At 40.6% G+C, this 20,208-nt stretch overlaps 1 protein-coding gene and 1 long non-coding RNA gene across 2 annotated transcripts in view; one reads left to right on the top strand and one right to left on the bottom strand.

Moving 5' to 3' along the window:
- Positions 1-20,208, bottom strand: part of LOC121271357 — a 95,133-nt gene that overhangs the window by 9,949 nt on the left and 64,976 nt on the right. The gene's annotated exons all lie outside the window — the stretch shown is intronic.
- The window catches only part of golim4a (golgi integral membrane protein 4a), a 149,327-nt gene continuing 136,283 nt past the window's right edge, over positions 7,165-20,208 (top strand). The window contains exon 1 of the mRNA XM_041177301.1: positions 7,165-7,770. Coding sequence (XP_041033235.1) covers positions 7,584-7,770 — 187 coding nt within the window. The 5' untranslated portion in view covers positions 7,165-7,583. The remainder of the gene's footprint in view (positions 7,771-20,208) is intronic.

Genomic DNA, 20,208 nt, shown 5'->3' on the forward strand with positions numbered 1-20,208 from the left:
TGTGTTCATTTCTTTGGGCGGGAGTACACTCCTCGTTCAATGGACTCTTTCACCTGCCTCCGGTAATGTCCCTCTACCTAGACCCCTCCCTCTGGCCTCATATCCGTTCTTGATCTTTTCAGCAAGAACTGTCAGCGTGACATTGCCTCTTAATTTCTCTGCTCCTCTCACCCATTCTAATCTGTCTCCCTCTGAATTTGCTGCACCCTGTTCTCTCAGGTCAAACCCTGACTTTTTTATCAAACCTGCTGACAAGGGGCATGCTGTTGTCCAGTGTACTGGCCTCTACCTTGCAGAGGCTGAGTGCCAACTCTCAGACACTACTTCCTCCCTCCCCCTGGACCATGACCCCAATACCAAACATCAAGCCATCGTTTCCAGGACTGTCACTGACCTCATCGCCTCTGGAGATCTTCCCTCTTACAGCCCCCAACCACACAGGACCCCAACCCTGTATAGTTCACTTCTACTTCCTTCCCAAAATCCACAAGCAGGATTGTCCTGGTACACCCATCATTTCAGCCAGTCCCTGCCCACTGAATTTATTTCTTATCTTAACTCTCTTTTCTCTCCCCTTGTCCAGGCCCTTTCCACCTACATTTGTGATTCTTCTGACGCCCTATGACATTTCAACAATTTCCAGTTTCCTGGCCCTTACCACCTCCTCTTCACTATGGATGTCCAATCCCTCTATGCCTCCATTCCCCACCAGGACCGTCTGATGACCCTCTACTGCTGCTTCCTTGAAGTGGCCTGAACAATCCCCTCCCACCATCACCCTCCTCTCCCTGGCTGAACTTGTTCTCCCTTTGAACAATTTCTTCCTTTAACTTTTATTACTTCCTCCAAATAAATGGTATGGCTCTAGTTATGCCTGTCTTTTTGTTGGGTATGTGAAACATTCCTTGTTCCAGGTCTAATCAGGCCCCCTCCCGTACAGTCATCAATGTACTGGAAAAGCTTTATCAGTGTCATTTCATTCTCTCATCTGGAGCTGGAAAAATTAATCAATCTTGCTCTGATAGTTCCCTATCCTTCCTCGACTTCTCTGCCTCAATTTCTGGTGACATGCCGCCTATGAATATTCATTTCAAGACTATCAACACCCGACTGCACATCCTCACATATTGCCTCCAAGCTTCTCCTCTGTTCTGATGATGCTATCTTCCACAATGGCGCTTCTGACATTTTCTTTCTTTTTCTGCAGCTGAGGATTTCTACCCTCACCCACCATGGTTAATGAGGCCCTCAACCATGTCCAAACCGTTTCCTGCACTTTTGCCCTCACCTCTTACCCTCCCTCCCAGAACCACGAAAGTGTTCCCCTTGTCCTCACTTTTCAACTCACCAGCCTACACGTTCAAAGGACCATGCCTTTTCATTTCCACCAACTCCAGCATCAAATCACCAACACATCTTCCCTTCACCTCCCTTGTTAGCATTCCGAAGGGATTGTTCCTTCTGTGACACCCTGGTCCACTCCTCTATCACCTCAACACCTCAGCTCCTTCCCACAGCACCTTCCCATGCAATCACAGGAGGTGTAATACCTGCCTCTTTACCTGCTCCCTCTTCAGTGCCAAGGCCCCAAACATTCTTTCCAGGTGAAGCAGAGATTTACTTGCATCTCATTCAATTTAGTCTACCGTATTCGCTGCTCACAATGCACTGTCCTCTACATTAGGGAGACAAAATGCAGACTGGGTGACCTCTTTGTGGAACACATTCACTACGTCCGCAAGTGTGACCCCGACCTTCCGGTCGCTTGCCATTTCAATTCACCATCTTGCTTTCACACTCACATTTCTGTCCTTGGCCTACTACAATGTTCCAGTGAAGCCCAACGCAAGCTGGAGGAACAGCACTTAACTTTCCAATTAGGCATTTTACAGTCTTCTAGTCTCAACATCGAGCTCAACAATTTCAGACCATGAACTCTGTCCTTCGTTTTGACAACCGTTTCTACCCACCCCCCCAACAAGTGCCAGTCTGTTTCTTGTTCGCATGTTTTGCTTTCATACAGTGCTAACTCTTTCCCTGCTAGTAACACATTCTGCATTTTGCTTTCAGACAGTGCTGACTTTTATTCTGCTATTAATACCTACCCGGGACCAAAGGCTTAATACTTTCATTACCACTCCCTATGTATTGTGTTCCATCTTTGCCATTTAATCTCCCCTGCCCTCTAACCTATCCTGACATTCTCTTTTGTTCCACTGCCCCTCCCCTTTTTCAACAGCATAAAACCCATCACATTTCTATCTCTCTTCAGTTCCAAAGAAGTCATATTGGACTTGAAATGTTAACGCTATTTCCCTCTCCACAGCTGCAGCCAGACCTGCTGAGTCACATCTAATATTGGGCAAAGACTGGCAGATCGTATCAAACAGCATGTCCCTTCCACTGTTTGCAATGGGCAAGGTACAGACCATGCCCAACCAGTCTGTGCTTGCAAAACTCAAAACCCAGCATCCAACATTAAATGTGATTCTGGAATTGGATATTTGCTAAATAATCCTCAGTGTGCTAAGAATTATGCTGGCAACCAATTTAAGATTGTCAGTCAGGCTCACAGTGTGGTGCATTTATGTGTACTGGAAACTACATATATATTAATACACAGGGCCCTGTTTTTTTTTCCACAGACAGAAAGAAAATGTACACACATTGTGCCTGTTTCAGTTAAACAAAATAAGTGACAGCTATTTGCTGGTTCATTTTCCGGGGCAATGTCTTGACCAGAGTCAAGCTGCCTTGTTTAAATTTCAAACAATGCTTGGCAGTTAACTGTCATTCACCATGAACTGGTACATTCTCCATGGCAACACCTCTACCAATTAGAGCCTACTTGCCAACCAATCAGCACACTCTTCTCATACAGTATAAATTGTTGTTTCCCCTGACTTGGAATTTTCTTGCGAATTGTCGTGGAAAATGAAAAGCTTCGACAAAAAATGTCCCTTTTTTTCAGCAACACTCAAGTTTTGACTCCCCAATGCTAATTATTCCTCCTTTGACTAGATGCCAGGTGTTGTGGAATTATACTCCTGGGAAGCGCCATGGGACATTTTGCCACTTTTAAAGGCTCGATATTTTGTTTTTGCTGTTGTACCTCACTTCTAAGGAAACATATAGCTGCAAATTTCACTTTGCTAGCTTCTAGATAATTAAGTTGCACAGTAGCTTACTGAAATGTTGTTTTAGGTTTATAGCTTTTTTTTCTATAGAAATTACTAGAAAAAGTTACATTTAAATGATAGGGTTAAAGTAAAGTGCATTCATATGTTTTTTAAATATGTTGAAATGAAAGGTGGTTAAAATGCTAATTATTGTTGTCTCAAAACCTGTAAACAATATTCAAATAGTTAGCCTGTATCAGTAATCAATAACTGCCTCACCCCGACTTTGTTGAGATCCCTGATTCAAAGTGGGGCAATTTCTGGATTAGACCTTTCCTCAAATTGTGAGCACAGGCAGACAAAAGCAAAACAAAAACATTTACTTACAGGATTTTAAAGTGAACTTTGCTGGAACAAACTTTTACACAGACTAGGATGTAGTTATAAGTTACTTTGTTTATGTCAAGCAAGATGATGTATTAATTTGGAGAAGTGTAGTGTGTTCATAATTTCTATGTTATTATGCAAAGACAACATGTGTTAATTGAGCAAAGTGAGTTTGATAATAACCATCTCTGCATGTTCACTTGCTCTGAAATAAAACAGCTTTAATTTTTAGCTGGTCTAGTCTAGCCAAGTGTTTTCTTTGTGTTGAAAAAATCTGGAGAGGTGCACATAAGGACACTATGAAAGACACTCGTATCTGGTTCAGTTTACAAAGGGGTACCATTGTTCACACCTGGATTATGCTATCATACCTTCAGAGCAATGTGGGAACATCCCCAATTTATGATATCCATACCACCAAAAGGAGTGACTAATACTACCATATGCAAGGGAATATTTCAAGTTGGACCCAAACATCTAACAGTCCTCTAGCTCTGCCTTAGCATTTCTTGGACATAGTGTGATCATCTGCTTTTTAAAATCTACTTCTCTGTGGCAGAAGTCAGTATAGATGCTCTGTCTTCATGGTACTACCAATACTGGATCTCTCATGGGATACAACATTGATTTAGTTCTCAATTGTTAAACTATATACTGTAAAACATCTGTTTTGATTGTATAAAGGAATTCTCATATTCAGTTTCCATAGCTCCCTCTTCCTCTTAATTAAAGGCTCTACTTTCATCAGTCTCAGCTCCTCTTACACCTGGCCATTGTAAATCACCATATTAATTTACTTGTTGCTGATGTGTGCAAAACAATCTTACACTATAATATTGCAATGATATTAATCAAATAATTTCCTTGTTTTAGTAAACTGGTTTATAATTCTGGCCAAATGCAAAAGGTACTGCTTAGTAGTGCCTTATTATTCTGTAAGATTATATCCCTCTAAAGTTGGGATAATTCTCGCCCAATCCTACTTGAACTTTTCTTCTGTTGGGTTGATGTTGTTGAGTTTTGTTCTTTTGTCTGAATCTTTCTGTGAAATGAACTTTTGATTCACCCTTTATAGTCCATTCTTCCTCTTGTAGTCATAGAAATTTACAGAATGGAAGGAAGCCATTCAGCCCATCATGCCAATGCCAGCTCTCCGATAATTTTCCACTTAGCCTCAGTCACTTCCCCTTTCCCTGTATCCTTTTGTTCTTAAGTACTTATCAACCTTCCTTGAGGGATTCTGGTTTCATTACTGTTTTGGGGAGGGCACTCGGCATCCTCACAACGCTCCGTATAAAGGAAATCATCTAGCCTTTCCCTTTGATCTTTCAATTACAATCTTAAATTTAAGCCCTTTTCATTACCAACTCACTGATCAGTGGAAGTAGTATATTTTTCTGATTTATAAAAACCTTTTGTAATTTTTAACATTTTACTTTTTAAAAAATCTTTCTTCTAATGAGAAGAGACTCCGTTTCTCTAGCCTTGTTTAATTAAAGGCTCTCAATGCCTGCTATCATCTTTGAATCTCTTCTGCACCACTATCCTTCCTGAAGTAAGGTGCCAAAACTGAACACAATATTCTAACTGGCCTAACCAATGTATAAGTTTAGTATTACCTTTTTGCTTTGTGCTTGGTGTCCCTATTTATAAAACATAGGAGCTTGCATGCCTTTTTGCGGCTTTATCAACTTGACCTCCCACTTTTAACAATTTGCATATCTGAATCTTTAAGTCTCTCTTATGATTCTCTACTCCTTTTAAAGTTTTATCATGACTGTTTATGTTTTTACTTATTCTGCTTCCCAAGATAGATCACCTTATGTTTACCTGCATTAAATATATTCTGAAATCTATCTTCCCAATGTATTATCTTCATTCTGTGCTGCAGTTCTCGTGCCAATTAACCAAGTTTCCAAATTTGTGTCATCTGCAAATTCAAATGCACCCAATTTCAGACCTTTCATATATACTATGAGTTACTATAGTACATAATCTTTGACTTAAATGGTGGTCTTCAATATTCTAGATATATAACAGTAGAGCAGAGATACTGGAGTTGATAGCCATCCTTATTTCAAACAAGCCTTAGTTCTTAATCTCAATATATGACCATCATGGTCATTTATTCCTTCCACTGAAGTTGCGACTTGCTAAAGATACCAATTCCTTTACTTCATATTTGCCCATCCAGGGATTTCATATATGTAATCAATAATGCAGCAGAAATATGTCATCACATATTACTGATAAAGTGACACTCGATTTACTTGTACTGTACTTGCAATGCTCGATAATTTATGCCACTGCATTTTAAAAATACGTTTGTATATGTAAAAAAAAAATCACTTTGTACTATATTACAATGATTACTTTGGATGAAATTTAAGGTTAAAAGGTAGATTAAGGTTCAACACATTTTTACATCACTTGGCCAGTTGGCAGAAGTAAGTTGGTAAAGATTTTTGCAGCTGTAATAATGGTGAAGTGTTTCAACAGTTCCATTGAACCTGCAAATTGTAAAATCTTGTGCATGATTAACCTGGGTTTTAAAAAAAGCTGTAAAAGCTTGTAATGTGTTATTATCCATCCTTTAAAAAAACAGGTATATAAAATCCATCAACAAATCAAAATTTCCACACATCACTGAAGGTAGGGATACGTGGAAAGCTAGTGATAAATTCCTCTTTGTACAAAACTTTCATTTTCTTTGAGCCTCATTCAAATATTGAGTTTTCCATCATGGATGTTTACTTTCTGCAGCATCATATCCTGACCATTCAGAGAAGTTGATTTATGGGGTCAGGCTTCCATTTTCAAAAAGGTTTAAGGAACCACCACAGGAACCTGACACCAATGCAAAAGGCTATTTCAGCTTCTCAGCCATGTCTTGTACGTGGCAAATAATGAGAGTTTCCAAATGTCTTTTTGGTTTGTCTCTAAACACTAATCGGTTCAACATTTTTTCTTTTCCAAATAGATCTCTGGGTGGTTTTCTTCACCTGGCCAAAGTTTAAGTTAACTTAAGAAATGCTTTTATCATACACCTAAAAAGCAAAATAAATAAAATTGATATGTGCTAGAAACAACATCAGTTAGCCCATTTTGGTCTGGACAAATATAACTCCTAACTTCGAAAAAGCTGCAACGCTTTTGATGAAAGGTCACAGAGCTCTGCTTTTCTCCATAAGATTCTGGCTGACCTCTGGAGCAGTTTCTGTTTTTATGAGCACAGGAGTGTGTCCTTTCCGTTTTGAGCTCTGGCCTCAGAACAAAAGTTCCGAAATCGAAATTGTGGACACGAATTCTGTCCAGCGGTATGCTCATTGGAACAAGCTGGCTTCATCATCCTCGCACTCTTTAAGGACTTATAGACGTATCTTCAAACTCCTCCGCCCCAAAAAATGTTGTGTAAAACAGGAGGGTATTTTTTCAAGTTAGACATGTTCGACATGAAACATAAGCTGCTTGTGAAAATGTCTAACGCTTTGGAATCCTAATGTTTATCGACCACCTATATTATAACACTGTTACTGTGAGATTGTTGTCTGGTATTAACTATTTACCCAGGAGAGGGCTCGGATTGTGAAGTCCTCCAATAGTAATGGCGAGGGTGGGAATGCTACCAATCGGTGTGGGAGTGGGTGGGATTTCCTGTCTGCTGTGAGGCTGGAGTGGAGTGGAGGTGACACGTAAGTCGGGAGATTGGGAAAAAGGCCTGGAACTTTTCTGTGGCGTGGAGTTAAAGACAAAACAATACTTTTTGTTACAGAGCTGTGTTTCAGTATACGGTTTGCTGCAACCTGACAGACTATAAAGCGGTGCACGGTTTCTGGCAACATTTTAACTTCATTCCCAGAATTAGATCGGAGACTTTTGTTTTGATTGAACTTTGCAACTAGTAACCTGGAACGGATTTTCAGCGTCAGAAACAGTTAACGTTGCAAAGTGATTGCTGCTGCAGCCTGATATGCTGTTGATTCATTCAAAATAAACATTGAATTGAAGGGGGGAAACCGTGAACTCTTCGCTTTGGAGCCGTCAAGTAGACGTTCTGCAGGAAAGAAAGGAAGGAATATGGGAAATAGTATGTGTTCCCGGAGGCAGAAAAAGATTTTCCAAACTTTGTTCTTTCTTACGATAGTTTTTGGGTTTCTTTATGGGTTATTGTTATACTATGAAATGCATAACCAGTTAAAGAAGGCGGAAACTCTGGCATCGAAGTACCAGCAGCATCAGGAGGCTTTATCTGCACAGTTGCAAGGTAAAGTGTTAACTCCAGGGTCTTTCCTGTGTTTGTTGATGTACACGCGTCCATACTCGTAGACTTCTGCTCCTGCCTCTTTGTTGCTTAATCGTGTCTATTTTAGCTCAGGTTAATAAATATTTAAGGCCAAAACATAGTGTTTATAAATCCCACAAACTTTTTTCTTTGATGAGATAAGCTAGTGTTGCTGCAACCAGTTATGAACACTTATAGAGATTGTACAGGACGCTCCATTCTGGGTGCATTCCTCAGATTCCCAGGACTTCTATTTTTCAAAAAACTTACTGCGCGGCGTTTGGTGTGAGATTCATTTGCAGTTTCATTAGGATCTGCCCAAGGATCCAGCATCTGCTGTTTCGTTTAAAGCAGTGTTTAAGATGAGTAACAACAAGGGAGTGGGGAAGACGCAGAGTTGGAGATTGTGCAGGGTAAATATTTGGCAGTGCTGCAAGTGAGAAGTGGGAACGGACGGGCGCTGACTGTTAGAGATTCGGGTGATATCTTGCTGGAATCATTCATTTCAATTTCGATCCAGCCCGCCCCCAGATTTGATCCTGACTGCAAATCAGAGATAGGAGTGTAAAAAGCTGACATTAGCTGTCCATGCACGGAATTGTAGAACTTGTTTTCTCTGCTTATTTTATCTGGTGTAAGTTGCTGCCACTTTCGGATCTGTGATCTTACTGTTTTGAATTGATTTGCAGTCGTCGTCACTGCGAATGAAACAATTCCAACCGTGGCTGAAGAAAGCAGTCATGGAGGTTGCAATTCTCTCCTCAGCTTCCCTATTGCCTTTCAAACTATAGTCGTTTAAAATCACCTCTTTGTCCAGCAGCCACAGTCTACCGTTTCGCACTGCACCATCGCGATCAATAATGTTTCTGTCTTGCTACAGATTTTTGAATTCAGGTGCAAACATTTTAAAGGAGTCTCCACTTAAAAGTGCTATGCTACTCGAGATTCCCCCTGAAGTGTGAGGCCCTCGTCGGGAGGCTGTTTCACACTGGCTTGGGTGGCTATAAAATGAGACTAAGAGTTCATGTAATTCAAATTACAGGAAGCCTCAAATGCCCCCAGGGTGGCTGCCAATTTTTTTTTGTTCAATGCAGGAATCTCTACTTTGGAGTGGGATTCTTTCGTTTGGTTCTGGACCATTTATTGAGAAAATGTGTAATTGGCTGGATAATGAACTGTAATATCCCGTTTGGACTATGGATTATGACTTTCACTGAAAGCGTTCCAAACGACAAGGCACCCAGTGCATTTCCATTCGGTGGACACATTATTGATATCTTCATTGCCTCAACCAGCCTTATTTCACACCCAGAAAAGTAGTTCCATAAAGTGGAAAACATCACTTAATGGTCCCAAACTTTTGCTGAAAGTAGCCTAGTCTAGTTGATAGTGCAGTGATGTAGTACCAGGACTAATAATCCAGAGGCATAAATTCAACTTCCATCATGCATTTTGGGAATTGAATTGAATTTTTAAAAAATTGGAATTATAAATTACAATCAGTAAAATAATGTTCCCATGAAGCTATTGGATTGTTGTAAAAACCCATCTGGTTCACTGTTGTCCTTTAGGAAAGGGAACCTATTGTTCTTAATCAGTCTGGCATATATGTGACTTCAGTCCCACACAAACGTGAGAGACCCTGAACTGTCCTCTGAAGTAGCTACTCAGTTGCATCAAACCAGTGGTTCAAGATGGCAGCTTCTTTGGGTAACCAGAGATGGGTATTAATTACTGAGCTTGTCAGTGGGGCCCACATTCCTGAGAATGAAAGTAAAATGAGTTCCCTTGATAATGAACAGTGGAGCTGATGAGTTTTGAATGTCCTGCACTTCTTAAAGGATGTGTACAACATGAATCACAATGCATATTTTATTGTAGTTCGCTGGTAACAGTTCTTCAATATTTTAAAAACACTGGATTTAAACATTCTAGTTTTCACTGACAATTTAAGAAACCAGAAAACAGCCTTCACATTTTCAGTCAAAGTTCAAAGCATTTTACAAGTTATGATACATTGTATCCTTTGATCTTGAAAATGAAATACTCGTCTGTGGGAAAAGACTCTTTAGAATATGATGACTTTGAGTTTTTTGCCCTCAAAAACTAAGAACATCAGCTGATTGATATTTACACTTGATGGCTTTTGAACTTTGAATGCTGCCCTGTTTACAAAAGAAAAATGAAACAATGTAATTTTATTTGGGAGAATATAACATTATAACTAAATAACGATTGAGTCAAAACTTTGATCATTAAAGAATCTGTGGATCAGGGAGTTGTGTTTGTTCAAGGAAAATGGATCATGAATTAGGCTCTGTAGCTCTGCTGTTACCAGATTGTTGTGTAAGATGCTTGCACAGGGCTGCTATGTGTACACTGGAAGCTTTCATAGTGGGCAGGTCATAATGTCAAACAGTCGTCTAGGCTGACTTGTTGTATGTTCTGCAAGCTTGGACTGTGCATCTCCAGTGAAAGCCCTGTGCACAGCTGAGCAAGTGCTCAACTGCATGAGGGATTCCCTCCATCCCACCAGCACTGTTTAAAGAGCCAGGCTCCCCTGCTTGCAGGTGAGGGGGTTTTGACTTATTCTGCTCTTACAAAGTTTGCGGAAGTACTGTGGAGTGTTTTGGAAATGTTGTGGTGAGTTGCTTGATTTGGAAGTGAGTGGTGTTGCATCCATACAGGGAAGGCAGAGAGGTGCCGAAGCTAAGACAATGGCCATCAGATGCTGCATTATGGCTGGGTCCACAAGTGCTGCATGGAGTTGGCCACTGCATCAGTGGTACTAGGGCTCGGTTCAAAGCTCTGCATGATGTCGTGAGTCAAGTTGCAGTAAGACTCCCTCCATGCTCTTTGACAGTGACAAGAGGCTATCTGGCATGCTGCCAAAGCACTGAGCATCTCGGTGTGCAATGCTCATCAGCATTCTAGAGCTGATAGCTGCTGGTGCCTGGTCCAGTGCTGCTACCACTTCATTGGAGGCCTGGTGCAGCTCTCCCTCCTGACCAGGCAGCAGTACTTGATTATCTGACAGTAGAAAGTTAGAAGGGGAGGTTTGCGGTGAGGGACTGGGTGAAGCAAGAGGTCCACTGTCACACCATGTGGAGTTTGCATTTCATGTCAGATAGGAGGATGTGGGAAAGCTGGGATTTGAGAAGTGCCATATTGTCACCCTGAATGTTCTCGGTAGCACTGGATGCATCAACCTCTGCCAATGAGGTCCCATGATCTGGAGCACAGTCTCCTCCATGGGTCTTTAGGTGATTCAGGCCTGTCTCCTGGTCTTCTCTCTGCAGTTATTGGCCACCTTGTCCTGCAAGAGAGCTGGAAAATGTCAGTGTTGCTGACTGATGTGACTGCCACAGTTGAACAGATGGAGGTATAAGGAAGCCGTGTGAGGCTGGCACCTTTGGAAGATTTGTGAAGGTGAGGTGGAGTACCTGAATATTAGGCCTGAGACTGGCGAGGGATGCTGATGGAAGAGTTTGGTGGTGCAGTGGGTAGGAGATATCATGTGAAGCTACATTCACTGTCCTTGACCATTCACATGAGGACTTTGAACATCTTATGATACTGTTGCCAGATCCTTGGGATAAGACTCCATGAATTGACATCCCTGGTTATCTGCACCTATTTCCTTTGGAGAGTATTCCTCGACGGCCTCCTGGCCCCATTCAGAAACCTGGCCTTTCTCTCCCTGTTGTCATCTCGGACTAAGGCTTTTCTCACCAGTTGGCGTGCTTTTCTTTTCATCCAGTTCTTGCTGAGACAGACAGCAGCAGCTTCCTTTTAATGAGTGCAGCTTCTCTTTAAAAGGTGCAGGCGACCTTTAGGAGATGCAGGCGAGTTGGAACATGTGCTAGTCACACATGCTGCTGGACCAACCATTGAGCATTCAACCAGCCAGCATTGCAGAAGCTGTTCAGCTGAATGCCATAATCATGTGAATGAATGAGAAGGCAGCAACAGGTTTGCATGCCACCCACCTCTGTGGGACTGGGCATAAGCTTTGTTCCCATAAACAGGGGCAAACTAATTTTTAACTGATAATGCCTGAGAAAATTAATTCCTATAATTGAAGTCTGAGACAGCAAACAGCAGGTCCATTTGGCAGGTTATCGCTTAATGTAAATTGTAAAATTAATTTGAAACTGTACCTTTATCACTTAAGTATTAGTAGGAACCAACTGCATTGGCGAAGACATTGTTTCATTTTAATAGGATATGCTGTTAACGGCGCTGGCTACTAGAAATGTGGAGAATTTGTAGTTCTGTAAATTTGATGTGTTTGCAGTGGGCAGGGGAGCTAGGTTTGATATAATTTGGATCTTTTACTGTAAAGTTAAATATTACTATTACAGGAAGCTTTGCATATCCCATTAAGTTTACATCGATTGCAGATTGTGTACATGCTGTCAATTTTTTTGCACATACTCATCATGCTACCATAGCACACACAATAGCTTGAGTGAGGACTGAATATATCTCATTTAATGGACTAAGTTTGGTAATGTGAAGATCTCCTTTTAGAATGGAAAAAAATCTAATTAACTTAAGTCAAGACCAAGTTAGTTTGCTGCTTTTGGGAGTTGAAAACAGAACACCTCATTATGTTGCAAGTTACAACATTTTATTTATCCCTGTCCTGGCCAGAATTTGTGGGCAAAATACCTGAGTTTAACTGATACCCTGTTTTCAGTTGTAAAATGTCCAACAGTTTGTGCTGAGTAAGCAATATGCTGTGAATTATAAATCACTGCAAATTGCTGAACCATTTCTGGTGCTCCATCATTAATCTCTCTCAAACAACAGCTTGCTGTCAACATCCTGGAGCATTAATTACAAAGTAAACTTGCTGGACAAAGTTAGGGATGGCATTTGGACGTGTAAGAAGCCTTTTAATGATGAGATTTGTGCTCCTGCAATACCACTCAACTCTCTGGCCCAGAAAGGGAACAATTGAAACTTGTGGAGTCTCATTTGTGCAGGTAGTAAATTGTTTGTGGGGATATTCAAAGCTTTAATTTTAATTTTCTTTCTTACTATTCAGTTTTTTTCTTTTAATCCAATCTTTCTCTCTTTATTTCTCTTTCTGTACCTGATTTTACTCTAATATCATCTTATTTCTTTCTCAGTTGTCCCTGTTTCTTTCATAATACTTTTTGGTCCCATCATTCACCAGATGCCCATGGCCCTTGCCACACCATTTTCAGCTTGTAGCTCTAGAAACTTGTGGCGCTAATGTTTCTGGATTTGAAGGGTGAGGGAAAAAAAATCTAACATGTTATGTAGGTCCCCTTTCCAGCAAATTCTGGACAACGTTTCTCCTGCATTTAAACATTATATCATGTTAACAGTTTTTCCAAATTCCCCTCACCTTTCTGTGTGGAAATATAAGATAGTAGCCTAGATTTTCTGCAAGAACTGATTTGGGACACTTATTCACCCAAGCAGTACTTCCACCTGCCACAAAGCAGTGCCTATAACACCAGTTTATCTTCTGGTTTTGGGATCAGTGCCATATTTTGAGAGGTTCCTGGCTTATAGCAGTGAGTGTGCTCAGAGTAGGGTTAGCGCTTTGTCATATTCATCTTTTTGTTGAGGCCAGACACATTAGGCAGAATTTTTGCCTTCAGATGGCAGGCAGGCCCCACCGGCTCGGCGGCGGGTGGACAGCCAACCCCTGCCACTGAAACGGGGCCCGCTGCCATTTTGAGTGGGTGGGCCAATTAAGGCCTGCCCAGCGGCCTTCCCGACAGGAAGCTCTATGCGCTTCCTGTGTGGGAGGAGGAGGGAATCCCCAGCTGTCATAGTGTGCTCTTTCGTGCATGCGCACAAAAGAGTGCACTGCTCCCTGACACTAAGTGGGAGATTAGTGACAGTGCACAAAGGTTAAAAAATAGAAAAATAAAAATATTATTAACATGTCCCCCTTATGTGACAGTGTCACACAAGATGGGACATGTTTATAAAAACGACATATACTTTATTAAACTTTTTGAAAACCGACATGAAACCTCATCCCGCCAGTGGATGAGGTTTCATGTATAATCAGGAGCCCGCTGGGGCTCCTGGCCTGCCCGCCAGCCTTAAGGTTGGAAGGACAGGTCCTTAATGATCTTAATTACCCTGTCAATGGCCTCAATTGGCCATTGACAGGTTGGCGGGCGGACAGCTGATTTCACTGTCCGGCCGCCTTCCTAAAAATTTAAAGGGACCGGGATGATGTCAGGGATTCCTCCCGATGTCATTCCGCTCATTTTCCCGTCGGCGAGCGGCCCGCCCCCAAATCGCTGACGGGAAAATTCTGGACATTATTGTGTTGCTGGTGGCTTCTGGGCTACTGTTAAAACTGGCAGGGTTTTTGTGAAAATTTAAAATCTACCTCATGACCTGTGTCATCCACCATTCTGACAAAGCATATGCAAATATTTGCAATGATTAAAGAATTAAAAGGCATCCCTCCACCACCAATGTAAAAGAGGACTAATGAGCATTATTGCATCCAGCCATTGTAAGGTGCTGATGGTAGGAAATAAAGATTTTAAAAATTGTCCTCTTCAAATAACTTTGAAACATTTTGCACAGAAATTGCTAGAATATTCCAGCAGTACAGCAAATTGAATGCTACTGATGTACCCATGCTCAGGCTGTACAAACCAAATTCAGCTCACAAAATAACAGCTTTAATCCTGCCCCAGAAGTTTGGGACAGGCCAATGTCTTCAGGTTTCTTTAATGAAAGCTTCAATTTTGTTTGTCTTGATTTTTATAAAATTGTTTAAACCCATTTTTAGGTTCCAAAATTTCAGTTACTGAGAAAAATATTGGATGCAAAAATCCTTTCAGGAAACATATTGAATGATTTGTGAAAACCTGATAACCATACCAGTTGTAGTCACCTGCAGAAAATATTAACTGATGCTTATGTCACAGAAGCATAACATCTTTAACACAGAGAAAGGCGTGTAGCATGCTGAGTAACATGAACAGATGCTCATCTGCTGGCAGCCATTATTGAACTAACTTTATATCTCCCCAGCAGAGAGGGCAGCAGAGAGGACAATATACAAAATGCTCAGGTCTTTCAATATACTACATTCCCTTCCCACTTAAAAAAAACTTATGTACATGTACCATTTTACATTTTAATGTATAAGTTCCCAGGGTTGCATATTTGTTTTTTTATTGTAATCACAATCAAAAGAAATATGACTAATACTACCAGAGTAATTTATAAGTTAAAAAATATTTTTTCTTAACACCAGTATGTATTTAACAAAATTATCATCATTTGACAAGATATAATGAAAAGAACAAGTTTTTTCTTTTTCCTTCCTGCGTATTTTCAATTATTACCTGTCCTCTTTCTCTTTCTATCTGGATATCTCCTTCCATTTCCATTAGCTTGACTCTGCTCACTCAACATCTCTGACTATGTCAACCCTAAACTTTTACTACCAATTCTACTTAATGGTTGGGACTGTGACGTTGATTGATTTGTCTTGAGCAAAGACCCTGGCTCATGATGTTCTACTGGTGATTCTTTAATAGTGCCAAACATTCCGTTTCACTCTGACTTTCACTTTTGGCTGTAGGAGGATTTTCGACGATAGGATGTTTCTTCTGCGCTCTCTTTGTCAGATGTCCTATTTCAAGCAAATGATCTACAGGAGACCCTCTCCAATCTTCATTAGACATGCAAATGCACTGAGTGTCTTTACAAAAACTCCATACTTCTCCTTGTCACCTTGGTAGTTTACGACCATGACCTTCTGACCAGTACTGAAGCCACTAAGTTTCATGCCTCATGTATCATGAATCAACTTCACTCTGTCTTGCTTTTCCCTTACTGTGCTATTGAAGTCAGGCTGAAGCAAATTAAACCTTGTGCTAGGAGATGAGCAGCCTGTTGTAGACTGTGGGGTCATATGGTGGTATTAGAATGTGTTTGACTCCATTCTTGCTCAGAAATGTTTCCAACTCTTCTGATGTAACCATTATCTGATAAACAGCACCTCTGACAAGTCATATATTGCAAGCCAACTTCCTAAAACCTCAATAGTTTTGGCACTTGTGGTATTGGGCATAGACTCAACATTTGCCCACTTGCTTTAGCTATTGACTCGTGTCCTTACACATCAAATAAATCAACTTGTACTTGTTCCGATGATTTTCTTTTGTTTGACCATGCAATGAAAGGAACATTGGTTGGATAATTTCTTGTTTTGAGACACCACAACTTTTCACCAACTCTTTAATATCTCTATCTTCTTTTGGATACCAAAAATAACTCTTGCTACAACTTTCATACAGGCTATCCCTTTGTGCTTTTAATGAAGTTCCATTAACAATCTCTCTCAAATCCTTGGCAGAATAATGACTCTGAACCTCATAGGAGACCGCCTTGATATACACTCAGTTCATTTTTACATGTGAAGTACTTCTGCAATTTCGCATCATCACACTCTTTATTGAACACTTCACTGAGCAACACATCCTTGTGAGTTTCTTTACTAATTTCTCTGGCAGACAGTGGCATGTGAGTCTTCGTGGGAAATTTCAAAAGAACGTCTGCATTTGCATGATCTGCTGACTAGGGCTGGTACTGTCTTCTTTGAACCAAATGTGATTGTAGGAAGTTGGTGATCATCTAACAAAGTGAACTTCCTATTGTACAGGTGTTTGTGAAATCTTGTAACACCATATACGATTGCTAATGCCTTTTTCTCAACTTGAGTGATTTTGCTCTGACTTTATTATAGTATGAGAAGCATATGCTACAGACTTCTCCACACCATCTTCCATTATGTGAGTTATCAGACGTTAAAACCAATAGTTTCTTGAGATAATTGTGGGTTAAAACAGCATCACTAGTCAGTACTTTCTTCACTTCAAAATGCTTTCTCATAACCCACAGACCACCTCCCAATCTATTCCACCTTGGTGCATTTGATATAGTGGAGCGAATGTATTAGCTAAGTCAGAGATGAACTTGGAATAATACACAACAATCCCATGAATGTTCTAAGTTCATCTTTGTTCTCTGGTCTCTTTGCTGTCAAAGTCTCCTCAACCTTCTGCATTGGGTGGATACCTTTACCATCTGTTTGGTGACCCAGGTATGTTACACTTGTTATGGCAAAGCAAATGGTGAATGCTGAGTTGTTCAAATCCCTAAGGGAAACTTCAAACAACTGCCACAACTTGTTTTGTAATTTGTACAAATTTCGAGGTACATGCCTTGAATTCAGTTGTAATGAGACCATCAAGTCTTAAGAGGTTTTTATAAAACTAAATTAAGAATTTATTAACAGAAGAAATTACTTTAAATACATACATAGATCTACAAATTACTATTGTGATAACTTCTAAATCATTCATTTAATCTGATTTCCAGTTGCACTTTTGTTAAGGCAACAGTAAAATACACAGATTTTAAAAGACCCAGGCAAAGTGAACAATACCTTGAACATTCGAAGTCAAAGTGAGTTTTTCTCAGCTTCAGTTCCTTGTAGACAGCAGCTTGAGATTTAGATGCTAGAGGCTTTTAACACTTGTTAGATCTTAGAATTCCTGCCCTTACACACAACCTTCACTCCTTTATACATATTTTCCCCTTTGAATGCAAATTCCCATTGTTTCACTATGCCTTTGGACTTTATCTTTCTCATAATAAAAATTTCTCATAGCCCTAAGTTTTACCAGTAATCTTTGGGAAAAATAAACACACTCTTTCTAAACTTCACCTGGCTAGGTGACACATTTCACTCCCCCTTTTGAAAAAAATCTAGTCTGGTTTATTTAAAAATGCAAATGTTCCTTTGACACCTATGTTTCTAAACTTCCCCATGTTTACCTAATTAACATTTCAAACCCAACTTCTCTTACATCAAAGCACCCAGACTAGTTGCCTTTAATTCAATTAAGTCAAACACACACACACATATAGACACATAGGGGAGAATTTTCTCCCTGTTGGGGGGTGCTGAGTGGGAGTGGGCGGGCATGCGCCATTTTACTGGGTAGACCAATTAAGGCCCACCCAGTGTGATGCACACCTAAAAGTGCAGAACGTACCCTGTGCAGGCGGGGGGAGGAGGAAGAGTCGGGGCCTGCGCTCTTTCGAGAGCGCAGAAATCTTCCTGAGGCACGGAGCTGCCTCAAGGAGATTATTTTCTATATTCAAAACAAAATAGATAAAATTATTCAGACATGTCCCCTCAAGTGACAGTGTCACATGAGCTGGCACATGTCAGTGAATTTTAATAACATTTATTTGATTTATAAAGCCTTCATGAAACCTCATTTCACCCGTGGATGAGGTTTCATGATAAATGCGAAGGTCACCTGAGCTCTTCGCCTGCCCTCCAAACTTAAGGTTGGATGGGCAGCCTTGTTAATTATTTTAATTACTTTTTAACTGGCCTTAACAGGGCTTTGACAGTTTGGTGGGCAAGCAGTCGACTCTGGTGTGCGCCCGCCAAACTGAAGATCGGAATGACGCGCGGTGATGTCGGGATGCACACCCAACATCACCGCGCATCATTTTACACGTCGGCGAGCGGGGTCTGCCCCTGTACATCAACCAGAAGTTTCAGGCCATAGACACAGATTCTATTTTACAATCAATGCCAATAACACTGTAGGCATTATTATATCTTCCCGACGCACTTGACACTATGGAGCAACACTTGTGCTTTTTAGCTTTGATGCCGTACTTTTGAAGTCAGTTGAGGACTTTGTTCAGTCTTATAATGTGCTTTTTCTTTGTCTTACTGCTAATTAAAATGTCACCTAAGATCAGCACACTCCTTTCATCCCTCTTAGTCTCTGATCCATGAAGCTCTGGAACATTGCAGGAACAGTAGACACCCCAAATGGTAAACTTGGGTACTGATACAACTCCTTGTGTGTATGAATGGTAAGCAGTTCCTTGCTCTTGTCAGTTAATACTGATTGCAAATATGCATTTGACCAATCTTTCTTACTGAACAACTTTCCATTGGCTAAATTAGAAAACATATCTCCAATGATAAGCAGTGGGTAAGTAGCATTCTCAATATCGATTCATAGACACGGACTCTATTTTACAATAAATTTCAATAACATTATTTACTGTTTGTTTATAATCTCCATAAACCTGAACAGACCCTTTTTGAAATATCACAATGGTTGGAACCCATTCACTGCTCTTCACTTTCTGAATTGTCCCAGTTCTTTCTAATCTCTCCAGCTGTTTACTTACTGCTTCTAACTGTGCATAAGGCACTGGACTGGTTTTACAAAATGTTGGCTGTACATTGTCCTTCATCTTGATTTTTGTCTTGTGATGTGTAATTTTATCATTTGGCCATCCTTGTTCAAAGACCACTTTGTGCTCTCCTAGCACTTCCTCTTTGACAGATATATACTCACCTCCCCCCACCCCGTAAATAATTCTGCCCAGTTTAATCGTATTTGCTTGAGCTAATTCCTTCCCATCAGGAAGACTTTGTTCCCTCTTACTTCCGATGGCAAGTAATAGGATGTATCATCATATTCCACTTTTACACTAACTTCAGTTGACACTGGAATACTATTATTGGAATAACGAGTCGGTTTCATATCAGATTTGGTAAGAGAACGCAACTTAGGGATTCCTTGTATTTTCCTTCCGAGATAACAGACACTGCTGCAGCTGTATCAGCGACAAAAGTAAATTGTGAACCTCTGACTTTCAATTTTACTGTGGATGCTGGAATTATATCTTCAGCCCTATTACTGTCATCTTCCATGTGTTGTTTTTCTTGCTCTCTAGTTAAGTACAATTTTTGACCTTTCTTCTCAATAACACCGACTTCTGTTTCCATATCTATCATATGTGCATTTGATGATTTCCAGACCCCTGAACTAGCTTTAGATCTGCACAACCTCAACCTGTTTCATTGCTGCAACCTCGAGCTTTACTATGACTTGGCGCATTACTGTTTCCTCTATTCCTGCATGCCATTTGGATAGATCAACTTTCTCACAGGTATAACATTTTGACTGAAAATGGGGGCATTTAAATTGTTGGTGGCTACCATGGCAACTGTAAATTCCTGACTCTGAGTCTTGAACTTGGCTGCTGTGGCTTGGATTTCGCTGAAATCTGGTGGACTTCCCCTGTCGGCTCAGAGAAAACATTTCCCTGCAATCTGCCATATCGCTTTTTGCCATTTCCATGGCTGTGGCCTCATCGCAGGTCTGCTTCCACAGGAACTTATTGCTTTTATTCAAAAGCTTGGCCTGGATTTTATGGTTATTTCGACCTCCTGTGGATGTTGCCTCTATGTCTGTACCATACCAATAGCAGTGAGAGAGTTTCTTTAATTCAAGAGTGTAATCTTCAACAGTCTCATTTGGCAACTGCTTCCTTTGACAGAACAAATCTCTC

Source organism: Carcharodon carcharias, chromosome 2 (assembly GCF_017639515.1).
Source record: "Carcharodon carcharias isolate sCarCar2 chromosome 2, sCarCar2.pri, whole genome shotgun sequence".
NCBI lineage: Eukaryota > Metazoa > Chordata > Chondrichthyes > Lamniformes > Lamnidae > Carcharodon > Carcharodon carcharias.